The sequence below is a fragment of the Dromaius novaehollandiae genome, chromosome 18 (assembly GCF_036370855.1).
Source record: "Dromaius novaehollandiae isolate bDroNov1 chromosome 18, bDroNov1.hap1, whole genome shotgun sequence".
NCBI classification, from domain to species: Eukaryota; Metazoa; Chordata; class Aves; order Casuariiformes; family Dromaiidae; genus Dromaius; species Dromaius novaehollandiae.
This window is the reverse complement of record NC_088115.1, coordinates 13,851,436-13,869,949: the sequence shown is the minus strand read 5'-3', so window position 1 is coordinate 13,869,949 and position 18,514 is coordinate 13,851,436. Positions and strand designations below refer to the sequence as shown.

At 61.2% G+C, this 18,514-nt stretch overlaps 1 protein-coding gene and 1 long non-coding RNA gene across 4 annotated transcripts in view; one reads left to right on the top strand and one right to left on the bottom strand.

Moving 5' to 3' along the window:
• Positions 1-6,845, bottom strand: part of LOC112982511 (uncharacterized) — a 79,955-nt gene extending 73,110 nt beyond the window's left edge. The window contains exon 1 of the long non-coding RNA XR_010392188.1: positions 3,629-6,845. This is a non-coding gene — a long non-coding RNA (uncharacterized LOC112982511). The remainder of the gene's footprint in view (positions 1-3,628) is intronic.
• FAM20A (FAM20A golgi associated secretory pathway pseudokinase) lies at positions 1,730-16,883 on the top strand. 3 transcript variants are annotated; one of them, XM_064522792.1, is made up of 11 exons: positions 1,730-2,040; positions 8,586-8,767; positions 8,850-8,900; positions 9,514-9,592; positions 9,976-10,068; positions 11,204-11,319; positions 11,867-12,047; positions 12,449-12,558; positions 12,890-12,971; positions 13,071-13,130; positions 16,196-16,883. In XM_064522792.1, the coding sequence occupies exons 1-11, from the start codon at positions 1,730-1,732 to the stop codon at positions 16,458-16,460; spliced, it is 1,530 nt and encodes a 509-aa protein (XP_064378862.1). In that variant the 3' UTR covers positions 16,461-16,883. The 3 variants fall into 3 exon arrangements, with proteins under 3 accessions (XP_064378862.1, XP_025954761.2, XP_025954762.2); XM_026098976.2 differs by lacking the exon at positions 1,730-2,040 and having other exon boundaries at positions 6,867-8,767; XM_026098977.2 differs by lacking the exons at positions 1,730-2,040; positions 16,196-16,883 and adding an exon at positions 13,267-13,909 and having other exon boundaries at positions 6,867-8,767.
• The last annotated feature ends 1,631 nt before the right edge of the window (positions 16,884-18,514 follow it).

Here is an 18,514-nt window from a genome sequence, read left to right as displayed (position 1 = left end):
CGAGGTCCCCTCGCAATGCCCAAAACGCCAGATCCCAGCACACGCCACGGCCTCCCTCCGCGGTGCTGTGAGCAACCCTCAGCTCCGCGCCAGCCAGCTAAAAGCACAATTGACTTTTCCCTCTTTGTGCAGTTTATTTTTTGTTCTCCCTTCAGCGGCGCCGGAGCCAGCCCGGTCCAGTCACGCTCCCCGCGCTTACAGCCAGCTTCGCCTCCATCTCCCCGCCTCGGCCTGGCGCTCCCCAGCCTGCTCCACGCCTGCCCCACGTCGAGCCCGCGGGCCCCCGGCCCACCGCCCGGCCCCTCCGCAAGCCCCTCCGCAAGCCCCGCGGCCTGGGGCGTCCCCCACTTCTCTGCTTCGTGGAAAGCCAAGCAGAGCCGGGGCGGTGGGTGACAGACGCCCAGATGCACCCAGGCTCCCCGCGCCCGCACTCCAGCTCCCCGGGGTCCGGCCAGCCCTGAGCCACCTGCGGAGGCAGCGCCGACCCTCCGCCGGCTCCAAAGCCCCCCCGGGCCCTTGGCGCATCCCTCTGCCCCCCCCCGGGCCCCCCGGCCGCCGCTTGCCCGGCGCTGCCGTGCGCCCAAGCCCCGGCCCGGCGGAGCCTCCGCAGAGGGGACCGGAGCCCCGGGGCGAGGCGCAGGGAGGCGGCGGGCGGCCCCGGAGCTGCCGCTGCGCGGGGAGGGGAGGGGGGCGGCAGAGCCCCGGCTCGGCCCGGCGGCTGCGGGACCCCGGTCTCGGCTCCCCCACCCCCGGTCCCGGCTCCCCCACCCCCGGTCCCGGCTCCCCCACCCCCGGTCCCGGCTCCCCCATTCCCGGTCTCGGCTCCCCCATCCCCGGTCCCGGCTCCCCCACCCCCGGTCCCGGCTCCCCCACCCCCGGTCCCGGCTCCCCCATTCCCGGTCTCGGCTCCCCCATCCCCGGTCCCGGCTCCCCCACCCCCGGTCCCGGCTCCCCCACCCCCGGTCCCGGCTCCCCCATTCCCGGTCTCGGCTCCCCCATCCCCGGTCCCGGCTCCCCCACCCCCGGTCCCGGCTCCCCCATCCCCGGTCCCGGCTCCCCCACCCCCGGTCTCGGCTCCCCCATCCCCGGTCTCGGCTCCCCCACCCCCGGTCCCGGCTCCCCCACCCCCGGTCCCGGCTCCCCCATTCCCGGTCTCGGCTCCCCCATCCCCGGTCCCGGCTCCCCCACCCCCGGTCCCGGCTCCCCCACCCCCGGTCCCGGCTCCCCCATTCCCGGTCTCGGCTCCCCCATCCCCGGTCCCGGCTCCCCCACCCCCGGTCCCGGCTCCCCCATCCCCGGTCCCGGCTCCCCCACCCCCGGTCTCGGCTCCCCCATCCCCGGTCTCGGCTCCCCCACCCCCGGTCCCGGCTCCCCCACCCCCGGTCCCGGCTCCCCCATCCCCGGTCCCGGCTCCCCCACCCCCGGTCCCGGCTCCCCCACCCCCGGTCCCGGCTCCCCATCGCCGCTCCGCGCTCGCCCCGCGCCGCCTCCGGGGCAGCCCCTGCGCCGTCCCAGCCCTCGACCTCCTCCTCCTCCGCCAGCTCTCCGCGATCCTCTCGCCCCGTCCCGCTCCCCCCCGCCCGGGGTCCCGCGGCCGCGGCCCGGCCCCGCTCGCCGCTTCCCCCCGCCCCGGTCCCGCAGCCGCAGCCCGGCCCGGCCCGGTGCCGCCCCGCGCTGCCCCGCGCTGCCCGGCGGCGGCTCCCCGCGCTGCTGCCGGCGGCTCCGCGCCATGCCGGGGCCGCGCCGGGACCGGCCCGCGGTGCTGCTGCTGCTCGGGGCGCTGCTGGCCGCCGACCTCTACTTCCACCTCTGGCCGCGGGCGCGGCGGGAGCTGGCGGCGCCCCGCGGGGCCCCGGGCTGCCCCTGCCGCCGCCGCGGCCCCCCCGCGCCGCCGCCCCGCGCCCGCGCCGCCTCCGCGCTGCGGCGCCTCTTCGCCCACCCGCTCTACCGCGCCGCGGCCCCGCGGGGCCCCGCCGAGCCGCTGCTGGCCGCCCGCGAAGCCCTGCGCTACTACCGCCGCAAGGCGACCCGCTGGAACAGGTGCGTCCCGCCGCCCCGGCCCCCCCCCGGGCACCCCCCGGCACCCCCCTTGGTACCCCTCCTGGTACCCCCGGCACCCCCCCGGGGCACCCTCCTGGGCATCCCTGGCACCCCCCCGGCACCCCCCGGGGTACCCCTCCTGGTACCCCCGGCACCCCCCCGGGGCACCCTCCTGGGCATCCCTGGCACCCCCCTTGGTACCCCCCGGGCACCCCCCCGGGTACCCTCCTGGGCACTCCCCGCACCCCCCCAGGCACCCCCCCGGGCATCCCTCCAGTACCCCCCCGGGCACCCTCCTGGGCTTCCCTGGCACCCCCCCGGTACCCCCCGGGGTACCCCTCCTGGTACCCCCGGCACCCCCCCGGGCACCCTCCTGGGCATCCCTCCAGTACCCCCAGCACCCCCCGGGCACCCCCCCCGGCACCCCCCCGGGGCACCCTCCTGGGCATCCCCGGCAACCCCCCGGCACCCCCCGGGGTACCCCTCCTGGTACCCCCGGCACCCCCCCGGGGCACCCTCCTGGGCATCCCCGGCACCCCCCCGGGTACCTGCCCTGGTACCCCCGGCACCCCCCCGGGCGCCCCCCCGGCACATCCCTCCTGGGCACCCCTGTGGGCACCCTCCCGGGCACCCCGGGCACCCCTGGCACCCCCCCGGGCGCCCCCCGGCACCCTCCGGGTACCCTCCTGGGCACCCTCCCGGGCACCCTCTGGGGCACCTTCCTGGAGCACCCCATCCCTGGGCACCCCCTTTCTGGGCATCCTCCCTGGGCACCCTGTCCCTGGGCACCCTGTCCCTGGGCAGCCCCTTCCCGGGAGCTCCCTCCCTGGAGCACCCCTTCCCCGGCATCCCATCCCTGGGCACCCCCTCGGGCACCCCCTCCCCAGGCACCTTCCCGGAGCACCTCCTTCCAGCACCCCCTTCCCACGCCCCCTCCCAGGGCATCCCCCTGCAGCACCCCCTCCTGCACCCCCTCTCCGGCCTCCCCCCCCATCGCACCCCGCGCAGAGCTGGGGCTGTCCCCAAGGCTGCGGGGCTCCGGCGTCCCTTGCGCCCGGACCCCCCCCGGGCTCCCCTGCGGGACCCCCAGGGCAGGCAGCGGGGGGGAAGGCGGCTGCCGGGGCGGGGGGTGAGGCCCCCCAGGGACGAGCGTCCGCTGGGCCCCGCGTCCCCTCCCCGCGTGGGACGCGCCCTGAGCACGGGCACGGCGACGCCGCCGGCAGCCGAAAGCAAATCCGTGCACGCGAGCGGCGCCGCTGCCTCGCGGAGAGCTGCCCCGGCTGCCCCGTCTCAGCAGCAGCAGCTAAAAATAGCGAAACGTCGCACGACTCAGCCCAGCCACCCAGCCCGTGACGGTGGCCGGCCCCCTCCGCGGCCCGCAGCGACGGTCTGCGCAACCCGCTTTGCCTGGACACCTTTTAACCAGCCAAGGGAGCAGCGATGGGCCCCGCTCCAGCGCCTCGTGCAGCTCTTCCAGCCCCCTCTCCTTGCCCGAGCGAAGGCGCTGCAGCGACGGGAGCCGTACCGGGAGCGATGGGAGCCGTACTGGGAGCGAGGGGAGCCGTACCGGGAGCGAGGGGAGCCGTACCGGGAGCGAGGGGAGCTCTGCCAGGGCAGGATCCACCACCAGCTCCTTCCCTCGTCAGAGACACAGCGCAGCAGCTCTTCGACCCATGCTGTGACGGCCCCTGACCGCGTCTTGCTGCATCTCCCCCAGCGCCGCGCCAGGCCCGATGCCATGCTCAGACGACAACAGAAGCTGCTGCTTTCCCGGTCCCTGCAGCTTCGGCGCTTCTCTGCTGCCCAGCTCTGTTTTCCGGGCCGCTGGCAGACACGGTCCCTGCTTCCCCAGCCACCCGCGGGCTGCTGCAGTGGGGAAGCGTGGGCCGCATCGCTCCCGGGAGGAGAGCTGCGAAAAGGCATCCGGGCAGGCTTTCAAAAAGCGACGCCGGAGCGAGGCAGGGGGAAGAGACCATCGGGAGCCTCAGCCCGGGGCGTGGGAACACCTGGGGAAAGGCTGAGGGCAGAGGAGGGTGGCTGCGGGCAGCAAGCGCCGGGGAGGAGGAGGAGGAGGAGGAAGAGGGTGAGAGACCACGAGACAGAGGCCAACGGGAGACGCAGGACATGCTCCTCTTGCCGCCCCGGCACTGTTCAAGGCAGGAATCCATCACGTTTGCTTCTTCCCCAGTTAAGCAAGCTACACTCAGCCTACTGCTTCCTCCACTTGGATATTTATTCCTCTGGTTTTTATTGGGATCATCCAGTCCTGGTCTTGCTCGTGGTTCATAGTAGGATGCAATGGGGAGAGCCCACTGACGGAACGGAAGCATCATCCCTGCGGCTGGAGCCGGTCCCGTGGGCCTGGAGCCGTCCCATGCACCCAACTGCAGCACCTGCACTGGGGCCACCCCAGGACACGCGCCTCGAGCGTGGGTCAATCTGGAGGAGGCTGATTTACCATTTTCCCGGCACGCCGCATCCGCGGGCAGCTGGGTCCCGTGACCTGCAGATACGCAGAAGACTGGCATCGCACGAGGGGAGCTCAGCTTTCGAGCTAAAACGCCCAGAACGCTGCAGAGCCTGGGTAACGCAAACCCAGCGGCTCCCGGCTCCCGGGAGCAGGATTTCTCCGTGTCCTCGTGCAGTTTAGTCGCGTGGCGGAGAAGCTGGGCGCTGGAGGCAGGGAGGTGACTGCACGCGACCACAGTAAGAGCCGGAGGAACACGGCTGAGGCCAAGCGAAGCGCATTGCCGCGTTATCAGGCAGTGCCGGCGTTCCCGCGAGTGGATATTGATCTGGAATTTGCTTCAGGGCTAATCTCGGCTGTGCCGACACCTTGTACGAGCAGGTGACACGAGCCGTGGGCTCCAAGCTGGCTTCTCGGTGTGAATATCAATCTGGCGATGACGGTATCCGCGACACGTGGTCCACGCGCGCTGTGGCCGATCTGCCGAGGTGCCGCGATGCCTCGTGGGTTCGGCGGAGGGTTCACGTCTTCCCAGAGCCGAGCAATGCCTCGTGCACGCGTTAGGGTTCGGGAAGGACAGACGTTCCCCAAGCAAGCGCGCTGCGGGAACGGGCGATTTGAACAGCATCGGCTCGCGTAGCTCGTTTGACGGTGTCCAAGTACCACCAGACGCGCCGAGCACTAAGTGCCAAGCGCTAACGACGGCGCTGGCATCGTTTCCAGCCTGGCCTGCAGGAGAGCCCCCGCTCTGGTAATAACTCTGTATTCGCCTACTTTAGCTTGTTGCTTTGCGCAAACGCGCTGTTTGCCACGAAGAAGTCGCTGCGTGTTGCCTTTTGTTCCCGGGTTTAGGTATTAGGTGGTCGGGAGGAAACGTGTGATGGCGTTTGCCCTTGCTTGCCTTAGCTTTGCACCTGCGGGAAGGGGAAGGGGGGTAGCGTATTGATTAGTGCTCAGTCGCTTTGAAAGAAAGCACGCGGTGCTCATAAACAGCGGAGGCATTCGGCGAGCGTGCTCAGGCCACGTCACCCCACCACCCCTCCTTCCAGGCACCGCAAGCGGGACACGTAGCACGGAGGTGCTGCCCGGAGCCGCTGTGGTTCTCAGGACCGTGATTTGCGCTGGGCATAGAGGAATCTTGTCCCAAGGAGCCCAGCTCATCAGAAGCACTGCGTAACCCACGTCCTCTGCGACGCGCTCGGTGGGAGATGTCCACACGCTCGTGGAGAGCCAACGGCAGCGTCCTCTGCACGACCGGCAACCTGTGGCTCCTTCCCAATCCGTAGGTTTAGTGAAGCTGCTGCTGTCGCGATCCCCTCAAAACAGCTGTAGAGGAGCGTGCAATAAGGTCCGCGCGAGCTTCCTGGGGCTGCCCGGTTCCTGCCAAGGTTGCTATCAGCCATCCCATGCTTGGCTCGAACGGCAGAAAGAGCACGTTTCTGTGTCGCGCGTCAATCTGACCATTAGCAAGACATTTTGCAAGCGGCTGGATGCTCCCCTCGGGTGGAACAAGCTGTAGCGTAATCCTGTACCGACATCGCAGCGGGGCTGTCATCATTCTGGTGGCCAGATGGAAGCAAAACTTGGACTGGAAACACTGGGACCCTCTGCCAGGTCACGGCGTGGCCCCGGGACGTGGCACGCTTTGGATACCTGTGGCGAGGGAAGCCCAGCGACGCACATCCACCTCCTAGCAGTGCTCCCGGCCCTCGCCGCACGCCGGCTGCGGCCCGTCACGTGTCTTTTCCCTGGCACTTCAACTGGGAACGGGAGTTTGACTGCAGGATGTAAATCCAGCTGGAGAGACTGATGGGGATGCAGGGCGGAAATAACAGAAAACATCCACACCTCTCCAAAACCAGGAAAAAAAAAGAAAGAAAGAAAGAAAAAGCCCTCAAAAACTCCAGAACTTATTTTAATCCTTTGAGGAGCAGCTTCGAAACCCCAAACGCTGCTTCGCCGCCGCGCCTGACCTCTGCGGCGGTGCTCGGACCCGTGCGTCACCCCGCGCCGTGCCCTCCCGCAGCCCCTCGCACCGCCGCGACGCAGCCGATGCTCTGGCTGAGCAGCAAGCGAGGACAGCCCCGGGGCTATTTATAGCAGGTTATAAATGAGCCTGATTCCTATATAATTATATATTTTGCAGAGCTCTGGTTTTAAAGGGAACCGTCTCAGGAAGCCAGAAGGGGCAGGAGGCAGAGCTAGCTGTGCTTCAGGGTTCAAGGCGTGCAGGCGGCTGCTGGGTGGGTTTTGAGTCTGGCTAACGGGGGTCTGCATCGGCCCTGCCCGTGCCGGGGGTCGGGGCTGTGCCTCCAGGCCTGGCCCGCGCTGGAGCGTGCACGGCGGGGGCAACTCCTTGTCACCGTCTCCCGCTCCGGCGGGGCGCTGGCCTTTCGTGCGGGCTTGCTGCAAGCCCGGCTCCGAGCGCGTCCCAGTGCCGGCTGCTGCCGCCGGGCGCTCGGCTGCAAAGCCCTCGAGCTTCCTTCCAACCAGGGCTTTGGGCACCTTATTCCCGAGCATCCTCCGCAGGCGCCCGATGGACCCGGGAGCCCAGCATGGACCTGTCCAGAGACTGCCGCTGCCAGGCAGCGTGGGAACGTGCCACGTTGCCCGATTTCCTAGATTTCTCCCCCAAAATGCTGTTCAACTCAGTTCTGCCTTTATCAGGAGTGCGTCTGCCGTGCTCGGCTCCACCGCCGTTAATGAGCAACCAGTGCCCTGTGCTCTGCCAGGCGTCGGGTCACGGCCCTCCAGCTTAGCCACTGCCTACGTAACCTTTTTGCTGCAGTTTAGCAACGTTTGGGTCCAAATTGTGGATGTTTCAATCAGGAGCGAAATGCTAATTGATCAACTGCAGAGCAAGGTGCTGATCAGCTGGGGAGACTTCTTCACTTTATGGTGGCCCCGGGAAGGCACCTCCAGCTCCACTGGCCAAGGAAGGGCCAGATCCTGACATTCAACCTTGGTTTTAAAGGTTGACGCTGCCAGATCGCCTTGCGGCATCCCTGTTTGCTGGACTAAAGACTGCAAATCCCATTGCAGAGGGTAATTTTTGAGCCTAACCGAACGATTTTCCTAATCCGACAGCTGTGCTGTCCGGGAGCTCACACTGCAGGAAGAAACGGTTGGAGACAGGGCCGGACTGTCTCCGCCGACTCTAGAAGCAGCCTCAGTCGCGGCCGCTCGGACAAGACGCCGCCGTCCCCCGGCTCCGCAGGCACCGCGCCGGACGAGCGGGACCGATGCTGCTGCTGTCACGTCACAAACTCCTCCTCCATCCCTGCCTGGAGGCTGCGGCCCCTCTGGGGAGCACTTAATCCGTGGAATAGGCCGGCTCTTGTGCCGCTGGCGTCGTGGTTTAACCTGCCCCGGCACGGGCGCTTACAGCGGAGGGTCCTCGAGGCTTTGCTGCCCGGGGGCTGCCGCTGCCTCCCCCCGGGACCCAGGCAGTCTGCACGCGGCGGTGGAAAACTGTGGTTTTAACCACAAACCGCAAAGCAGATTCCAAGATTTGCGCTCGGCAGCCTTCGCTGTTGGCCCAGCCCCGAGACGGACCCGCTCCGAGGCGCGAGCGGCCGTGCCGGCTCCGACCCGCTTCTGCCGAGCGTGGAGCGGCCGGAGGCGATGGGGTTGCCCTGGGCCGGGAGCCGGGACAGGGTTCCCGGGGCTGGAGGAGCGGGAATTCCCACGCTCCCGCAGGGATGCTCACGCTCCAGGCGGCTCCTTCCCTCCCCGTCGGTGGGGATGGAAAAGCAGAGGCCGACGTGGCCGGATCCTGGCAGCTCCCCAGCCCACCTGTGCAAACGCTCCTCCGCCCACACACCTCCCCGCTGGCTTTTCCCCGTTTCTTATGCCAAAAAGTGCCGGCGAAGGGGCAGCGGAGCAGCCAGCCAGCCGCGCTCGCTGGTGGGACCGGGCTCCCTGCACGTCGGGCTGGATCCGGCCCACGTCGTGCCGGCTCCTCGCTGGCTGCATCCCCCGAAAGCAGGGGGGGGAAGAGACGGACCTTTGACGAGACGCTGCCGTTTCGCAGGGCCCGGATCCCGCCGGGCCGCGTCCTCACGCCGCTCTCTTGCAGGAGGCGCAGGCTCTCCCGCGAGGGGCTCAACGCGACGGCCCCGGCGGTGCCGCAGCTCCGGCCGGACGCCGGCTGGCTCCAGTTCCACCTGGGCATCAGCCGCGACGGGCTCTACCCCCGGGCCAGCGCCGCCGTCGGCCGGCTCCTGCGGGACATGCAGGCGCTGAGCACCGTCAGCGCGGGTGAGCCCCCGGCCGGGAAACCAGCCCCGAGCCGCGCCGGGAGCGTCCCGCGTCTTCCTCACGGCTCCTCCTCTCCTTGCAGACTACAGCCAGGACGAGAAGGCTCTGCTGGGCGCCTGCGACTGCGCCCAGAGTGAGTGAGCGGTTCGGTCCCTGCCCCGAATTGCGGTGCCGAACCCCAGATCCTGCCCGTGTCCGCTGCCGCCCCGCAGCGAGGCGCAGGCACGGCGGTCCCGGCCCTGCGCTACCCCCCGGGCTCGGACCTGAGCTCCCTCTGCCACCCCGGGAGCGACACGGACTGTCAGGTTTCTCCCTTTCGGAAGGAAAATAATTCGCCCCGACGCTACGTGCAACAACGCTGCCAGACCCTCCTCCAGTTTGAGCCTGTTCGGGGGTAAAACCCGCCCTGCAGAGGCTGGGCTGCGGGTGCAAGGACACTGGTACCACTGGTTTCTACTGGGGTGGGGGCAAGGAGTCCGCGAGACGGCGCAAGGGGCGGCTGCCGGGAGGAGAAGCACCGGGGGGAAATATGCGGGGTGCAAGGGGAGAGAGGCCAAAAATATAGGTAACGTCGTAAAAGCAGAGGGGAGGAGCGCCGAGGTGGACTAGGGATGAAGGAGACGGCTGGAAAGAGGCATCTCGGGTACTCACGCGGGCGGGAGGGTCCGTCGCATCCCGGGATGTAACCGGGCGCCGGGAGGCTTTTCCAGGCAGCCGGTCGCTGACGGCCCCGTCTGCTCCCGCAGTCGTGAAGCCCAGCGGCGTCCACCTGAAGCTGGTCCTCAGGCTCCAGGACTTCGGCAAAGCCATGTTCAAGCCCATGAGGTAAGCGAGGCGCCGGCGGCCTTCTGCGTTTGCTGGGAGCGCTTGGGGATCCTTCCCGTTCGCTCCCACCCCGACGACTTCCCAACCCTGGCAAGGCGGTTTGCACCGTGCCGACTGCAACTGCTTCCCGCGCCTGAAAAAAGCCGGTTCCTGTTGGTTGTGTCCTGAAAACTGTTGTTTTCAGTCCACATCTGCCTGGTCTCCAACAAGGCCAGGAGGTAAAGTAAAGTTTCCAGTGCTCAGCTGGGCGAGGAGGCCCAGCAAACGGCCGGGCGCTTTCGTGTCGCGTGCGCGGGAGCGTGCGGATTGCACCCACGCCCCGCGTTTGGGCGCAGGAGATGCGGGTGGCTGCGCCTGGGCAGTGACGCCCCGCTCTCTTCCAGGCAGAAGCGCGAGGAGGAGACTCCCGAGGACTTCTTCTACTTCGTGGACTTCCAGAGGCACAACGCGGAGATAGCCGCCTTCCACCTGGACAGGTACGGGGCCCGCCGCGGCACCTGTACCGGGCGGTCACACAGCCCCGTGCGCTTGGCCTCCCCCGTGCACCGATCGGCAAAGCCGAGTGCTAGGTGCAGCCTCCATCCCCTCCCAGGGAGGGGTTCACACAAATACAGCCATCACGGCCTGTTTCGGACCGAGATAAACTGCAGCCGTGTAGTTTCAAGCCCTCAGTTAATGAGCAATTAACCTGGCACCCTTTGCCAGCAGTATTTGTATTTAATGAAATCAGCAGTACCCTCATTAGAGGAGGACTGCAGCAGCCTTCCTCCCCTCCGTTTCCACCTCTGCCCCTAAATCGCTGCAGCGACGCAGGGGACTCTCCTGCCCCTGGGGCTCGGTCCGTTTGCCTCCCCCCATCCCAGCTTCACCAGCCGACAGCCGAGCCCCGACTGCTTTTCTGAAGCGCTTCGCAGTTTTAAGAGCCGAAAGATGCTAGATGCAAACAAATGATTTTTTTCCTTTAAATATTGCTCAGCATCAGGCTAAATCCAGGCTTCTGTGCCCGAGCCTCAGAAGCAGCGGGCATTTCCCGGGGAGCAAAGCACGGCATGGGCTGTTTCACCCCCTGCTACTGACTCAGCAACCAGCAGCTGCTTTCCATTCCCTGGCACGAACACCCTCCTGCCCCAGGCCCTGATTTTTTTAGGAATATTTGAGATTAATCCACTAGGAATCCATGCCTGCAAGCGGGGGCGATCCCCCCCCTCTCCTCCCAGCGTCTCAGTGCCAAGCGTCAAACCGACCTTGCGCAAGGGCCCGCGGGGCTGTTCCCCCTCCCGGAGGACACGGCTCGCATGCAAGGACACAGGAGCAGCCGCTCAGGGAGGAGACAAATCCTGGAGAAGAACATCCAGATTCTGCCAGGAGGCAGCAGTTAAAATACCAAAATCCAAACTCAGCCTGCTTTTGGTGCAGAGGGAAAAACCACCTGGGCTATTTGCTAGAATGAAGCCTGGGGGGAAAAATTCCATCTGGGTGCAAACTAGAGGGAAGAGGCCCACAGTTTGCAAATGGAAAGGACAAGGACAGCATCCGCTGTGCCCCGTTGCCAGCCTGTGCAGTAACGTCCTTCTGCACCGCAGGCCCCTGAGCAGCTCTCCCTCCATGCAGGATCCTGGATTTCCGGCGGGTCCCCCCCACCGTCGGAAGGTTGATCAACGTCACCAAGGAGATCCTGGAGGTCACCAAGAACGAAATCCTGCAGAGCGTCTTCTTTGTCTCCCCAGGTAGGTGAGCGCTGGGCTGCCGGGGCGGGGGGGCTCCAGCCATGCCGGCCCGCAGCGGGCAGCAGAGCAGTCTCGCGTGGGAAAGGGGCAGGCAGGGCTTGTGCTGACGGGCAGAAGTGAAATTCCTGGTGGAAACAGATGTGCAAAGGCACAGTTGCAGCAGAGGCATCCATCTTGCAGCCTCCGGCTGGAAGCGTCTGCCGTAACTATTCGTCCGCCCTCTTTTCCTAACCATCCCCTAGTGCCCGGGTCTGTCCATCCACCAAAATCCAGGTACCTGCCATGATCTGGCAGTTTCACCTCTATTATGTGGTTGCATAATGGAAGGAAAAAAGCCTATTCTGGTCACACGACAAATGCAGCCACCGTCCCGTGGTGGGGAGGAGGCCAGCCCATGCCACCCGTGAGAGGTGCTCCACTCCAGAGCATCCGCCGGGCTGAAACCACCGTCAGGACTGGGGCCAGTGTGGGACCGGCAGCACCAGACAGAGCCATTGCCACCGCCCGCAGACTCTGCTCCCTCCCCGTTCTCCTGTCCTCCTCCCAGCCAGCAACGTGTGCTTCTTCGCCAAGTGCCCGTACATGTGCAAGACCGAGTACGCGGTGTGCGGGAACCCTCACCTCCTGGAAGGATCCCTCTCCGCCTTCCTGCCGTCCCTCAACCTGGCGCCGCGACTCTCCATCCCAAACCCGTGGATCCGGTCCTACTCGTTTGATGGAAAAGAGGAGTAAGTGGGTAAATGATGCCGATTCCCATGTCTGCATCGCATGGAGCGTGGGGGAAGGAGAACGAGCAGGATATGGACATTCGTATAGTAAATGTACGTCTGGGGGGAGATGTCTGGGGAGCTCCGTGGGCAGAGCCGGTGGCACGGCACCTGTGTCTGCTGCGGGAGGAAAACAGCTGCATGAGAGATGCAGCTGAAAACGGGCTGGTGCTCAGGGGCGGTCAGGCCACAGGCCAGCCGGTTCCCCCGGCCAGCAGAGCTGTGGCTCAGCAAGCCACGGCTGAGACATCCCTGCCACCCCTCCGCTCCACCTCCACGCGGGAGGGAGCCCAGCTCCGAGGTGCTCTTTGGCCGAGGCAGCAGCCACCGCTAAGGGCATCCCCTCTCCCCTCTCCCCGCAGGTGGGAAGTGAACCCGCTCTACTGCAACACCGTGAGGGAGATCTACCCCTACAGCAACAGCAACCGGCTGCTCAACATCGTCGACATGGCCATCTTTGACTTCCTAATAGGTGCGACGGACCGTCCTTCGCGCAGGCCTCCGCTCCCACGCCGCGGTGCTGCTCAAAGGCGTTGGTCAGCAGAGATGTCCTTTCTGCTCCGCAGACGGAGTGGGGAGACTGCTGTCCCCAGGCTGCCGCGTCTCCCTGCAGTGCCACAACCGCCCCAGCCCACTCCGGGGGGCTCCGGGGGAGGAGGGCAGCAGCTCTCGGGGTCTGGCTTGGACACTGCCAGCAGGGCAGTAAATATTTCATGGGGGTCCGAAGGAAAATATAGGGTAGGTCAGAAAGTGCCTCAGTCGCTTGCAAGGGAAACTCTGCTCCTCTCTCTCCCCTTCAACAGGGAACATGGACCGTCACCACTATGAAATGTTCACCAAGTTCGGGGACGACGGCTTCCTCTTACATCTGGACAACGCCAGAGGGTAAGGCTCGCGGAGGGCAGGCTCGCGGAGGGCAGGCGTCTGGAAGGGGAGGAGGACTGCGGGCAGGCGGTAAGCTGTGCGCTCTCTGCTTACCCCTAGATTCGGGCGACATTCCCATGACGAAACCTCCATCCTGGCGCCGCTCTCCCAGTGTTGCATGTAAGTGCCGGCTTTGCTGTCCTGCCCGGCCGGGCTGGGGCTCCCCGGGGAGGGACTGGAGCTCTGCTGCCGTAGGGCCCAGGCTTGGCTCCATCTGGCAGCTCCGGGAAGACCCTGACAAGGCTTTCACTGACAGACCAGGAGCCGCTGTCTGTTGCATCAAATCCTTCCAGAAGTGTCTCTTAGCATCTCCCAGCCGGTCAACGCGAGGTGCTCTCAGACCCATCTGTCTGAGCGCGTCGGACAGGGAGCTCAGAAGTCTCCATCCAAAAGCCTGGGAGAACTTTGATGCAGTTAATCAGGTTTCTTCCTCTCATGGCATTAAGGAGAAGCTCATGAATTTTACTATTTGAACCCTATCTTGGCTACTCCTTTATTAATTCACATAAATCAACAGCTGAAAGTTAAATTAAAGAGACAGGGAAAAAGCTGCTCCTTCCTGTGGTTTCTCTTCAGGAGACGTCTAACCTATTTCCTTGCTTTCCTGCTCCGTCTAAGCCTTGGGAAGTTAATTGCGCTCTCTCCCCAAACATCTATATTTCTGGATCTAATTTTAAAAACTGTTATTTGCACCTAGTGTGACTTGTCATTTATAATTGCAGGCGCTCAGTGAATCCTTCCGATGAGCTCCTATTTTGTGTGGTTTAAATTAACTCTGCCTCTTAATTTGATCTGAATAGTAATATCCCCACAGGTCAGATCCTTCCTATTCTTCCAGATCTACCTACCAGGAGCTGTTCTTAATTTACTTCTCTTTATAAAAGGTAGTGAGAAGACAACCTGCAAGTCTCACCTTTTAATAAGCCCATTAGGGCCAAAAGCGGTGTAAAAGCAGCTCAGTCCACTGGAGGGAGACGCAAAAAACCTGATTTCCTAGAACAGACAATCCATCTGGAATAAGGAAGCATCCAAAACACTAGGAAAGGAAATAAAACTGTTTCCCTGAGTAAGCAGAGGTGCAGATTTCCGCCTGCCCTGACGGGCTAGCTGGACCCCCTGTCCATCAGCCCAGTCACCTCCCCAGTCCTAGATGAAGTCCAGCCAAGTACAGCTGAGCAGGAATAAAATCCTGCAGCAGCCGAAAATTGAGGAGCCTTATGGGCTCCTCAATTTTACTAGTAGGCGAGTAAATTTTCTATTTACGAGGAGACCTATGGGTGCAGAGTCTAGGCCACTCCAGCCGACAGGGACCACCCAAAACATGGTGAAGCTCAACAACGGGCTACTCACTTCCCTATTAAACATGTTCAGCTTGTTCCCAGCTGAATTCTTCCCTACCTTTGGCTTCCAGCAAATTTAAGTCTCCTGAGAAGAGCCGTGCTGCTTTCAGCTACCTCTCGTAGCTCCTGTACCAGTCCTTGTCCCACACATTGAAGTCTGCTGCTCTCCTCTCCCGACGTTGCTGTTACTGAATACAGTAAACAGCACAGATACACCCCTACAGTGAGAGGTGGTCCTTTTCCTGGAAGAGTAAAAACCCTAAAAACAGCACTTACAAGCCTGAGAACAGCCCCCAAATGAGCTGGCACACATCTTCTTGGCCGATAGATTCCCTAGAGGCTCCGGGTCCAACCTCCTTCAAACGAGCACAGCAGAGGGGCGACGCTCGCGCCGTTGGCCAGGGGAAGGGTTTCCATCTCACGCTTTCCCTGTTCTGCCTAGGTCGTACGTAACTGTTGGAGCGTTCAGTAAGCCGTTCCCCGCAGGGTCAGACTTTCCCCTTCTCCGAGCACGGTTGCTGTTCGGGTCAGAGCAAACACAGCTGGCGTTTGCCTGCGGCAGCTCCCGGGAGCCGCCCCTCGCCCGGATCGCGCTCGCATCCGCTCCGCTCCGCTCAGGGGCTCCTCTGGCAGCAGCAGAGCCTCCTAACTGAGCTCCGACAGTGATTTAAGGCCTCGTCGCTGGCCCTAGCGCTCGGCCAATTGATTTTTGTGGTTTAATCTGGAATCGTTCAGGAATATTAATGCGAGACAGGCTCGTGGGCAGCCAGGACAACGGCGATGGTTTAAATCACCTGCCCCTGTGCCAGCACCGCACAGAAGGCGCCTGGTCGTGGAGCCTTCCTCCCTGCCGTGTGCGATGCAGCGGGCATCACTGCCCGAGGCACCTACCTCGCTTCGCTGCTCCGGAGCGTCACCGCCGCTCGACGCGATGCTGCTCCTGCTCAGCGAGGCATAGCGGCAGCCACCAGCCCTTTAGCCTGTCATTGGAACAGCGTGCGTCCCACTAGGATGAAAGAGAGACGGATTGCTATCACTGATCGATGTCCTGGGTAAACAAGGAGCATGTAAAGGCAAATTCTAGAGCCGCTTGAAAGGTTTCTGACTGCACCTTTTTCCCCCTCTGAAAATTCTGCCTCGGCTAAATGGAAGCGGCTCCATAAAGACAGACTGCTTTTTTCCAACGTTCAAAGGCAATAATTAAAAATCACTGATTAATTTCAATATTATAGATGCTGCAATCTAAACCTTTTGCTGAGGATTAAAAAAATTATTTCTTAGTTTTGTCCCCAGCAGCATTCCAAGATGCTTTTCATCCCTGTTTGTGTCAAAGAAAGATATTTAATTATCAGTACCTCTTAAAGGGAAAAGTCACAGTTGGATCAGTTCCAGTAAATATTCCTTCTTTTTTACTTGGAGTTGTAACAGGAGATTTTTCAGCTACCACCAGCTAAGCCACGCTGTTTCATTTGACTTCCCCTCTGTCCCTGCCCCACAAATGTCATCTTTGGGAACGCAGCACCACCCTGCAATAGTCTGGGGAGCTGGGTTCTCTGACTCAGAGGAAAAACACTCATTACTGAGAATTTCTACCACATTTCTCTCTCAGAAGACAAATCTGTGGTACAAGTACTCTGCAATCTTGAAAAACAAATGAGGAACCAGAGGTTTCTGCAAAAATTTTCATTTCCTCCAAAAAGCATGTTTTCATTCCAAAGTTCTTTGGCAAATACCTTCATCGAGCTCTGCCTCCCTCCTACCCCTACTACCAGGGGGCCAAGACAGCCAGCTCTTGCTAGGATACTGTGAGAAATTTGCATTAAATGCCTAACCTCTTTCTTCCAGAATAAAGAAGACAACATTATTACGGCTCCAGCTCCTGGCTCAGCCCGAATACCGGCTCAGCGACGTCATGAGGGAATCCCTCCTGCAGGACCTCCTGGCACCCGTCCTCACTGAGCCCCATCTCTTGGCTTTGGACAGACGGTTACAGCTTATTCTCAAAGCCGTGAGGAAATGCATAGACACGTATGGAGAAGGCAAGGTGGTGGCCAACGACACCACGCAGCCTGAGGCTCCCGCATCCGACAGAGTGAAGCCGACCAGTTAAAACGGTCCTTAGCCTCTGTTCCCAGGAAGGGAAGATCCCTGCAAGGCAAGCGGAAAACTTGAATAGCTGCTAACCTCTGTCTACAAAAGCCTGTGAGATTGAGAGGGGAAACTCTTGGAAGATTTTCAGGATTCACACTGGGTTCCTATGCTGAATGCTCAACCAAAGCCCCCATGTTTGGGATGAAAAGTTACCAAGTGTGTTGGTAAGTCTGGGTCCGACTGTGGCAGACCTTTACACCCCGAACACCAGCTCCCCCATGGAAAAGCAGAGACCTCCTGTTCTGTAGCTGGCCATGCCCCTGGGAGGGTGGGGGAATACATGGGTGTTGGCTTACTCAGCCTGCATGGGATCTTGGTCTCACTAGTGAAGGACACAAACTACATCCAAGGGTGAGGCTTGAATAAAGAGATGCTAAGAGTATTTTCATCTCAAGTCTGTGTTCTGTAATCAAGACAGTGTATTTGAGTAAAGAGCAACCTTATTTCACAAGGTCAGCACCTGCAACTTGGAGACAAGACAGCACATTGAGTCAGCACAGTCCAACTGAAGAGCACCTGCAGGGTATTCACCAGGCTTGTCCATTCCCCCCGGGTCTCTTCTCTGAAATAAAGTTATCAGCCCACTCCACTTTGATCTGTGCATGCTGCCCAAAAGCCCACTACCTCACAATGCAGTAAAATCACTTCTATTTTTTATCTGTCTTATAGGTGAAAAAATCAGTTTAGGTTATAAGAGCAAGGCAGGTATGCATTGCCATCGACCTTGTAAGCACAGCCCTGTTCAAAACGAAACAAGCCTTCCCCAAACCCACCTAGGGGCTTAGGGCTGTAATGACAATTCAAGAAGCCACCAACTTCTAGTGAAAACATTTTGGCAAAGCAGGGGATTCTAGCTCAGGTCATTTTCTCATAGCTTTAAAAATCATTTAAGCTACTTAAGCTTTTCCTTGGAAACTAGAACTGGATCGCACGCACACAATCTCTGGGATGCAATAGGAACTAAAGACCAAAAGAGGGTTGGAGTTCAGGGATCTTTGAATTTACAATCTTCCCCTTTCTTCCCAAGGACAAGGGTTAAGAATGGTTTGATTACTGAAGCTCTCTTTAATAGCTTTTTCCTTTAACTGTTCAAGAGTGATTGCACTGAGCTTTTTGGCAGTCTAGGGAAAGTATTTGAGAACTCTGTTGATAATTCATCATCCTTAAGGAAGAAAAATAATCAATCTACAACAAGCTCATCATTCTAAATTAACCTTTAAATTAAACAAAAAGCCATCAACAGCACTGCAAATCTCTCGGAGGAGAATCCCCAAACCAGAGCACAAATGCTGCCAGGATGCATAACCAAAGGCAGTAGCCGTTAACTGGTTCTCAGTGAGCTGCTTCATCTACACTGGCTCATTTTCCTGCAGGTTGGAGTTTTGCCCAACCTAAAGAGAACTCAGTAATGCTGGCAGTAAGTGCCTGGATCGTACAAAAAAGGACTAAATCGTGTTTGGCCACAGCTATCACTTTTCACATGGGACTGTAGTGAAGTTTAATCTAACATCACAATAGCTCTAAAGCTGGCTACCTGTCTCCACCCTGTAAAACTAGAGAAGAGACTGTAGCTGTAATTTGAGTATGGCCCTACAGGTCCCCACTCTATTCATTTTTGTGTTTGTGGAAGTTTGAAGTGTTTCTCCTTAGCAAAGAGATTCTTCCAGTATTCTGGAGCCATGACTGTTAGCAAGAAAAAGAAAAAAGAAAGAATAAGAAAAAAAAGGCTCATTTGTTTGGGCCTGATTTATATTTTACCACGTCCTTCTATTTCCAGCTTTCACAAAAGCAAGTTAAGATAGTTCAGTCAAATAAATTGACTTCTGTGTTGGTGGGTTTACAGACACCCCTTCCCTGCCGCCCCCCCCCCTTTTTTTCCCCCCTTCAATCAACTCTTGTGGACAGGAAATAGATTAAAATAAAAGGCATGACACCGAGTACGCAAGGTGTGGCAGTTATTTCAGTATCGGACACTATTTCCACAGTTCTATCCCCCTCTACTGGCGATTTCTT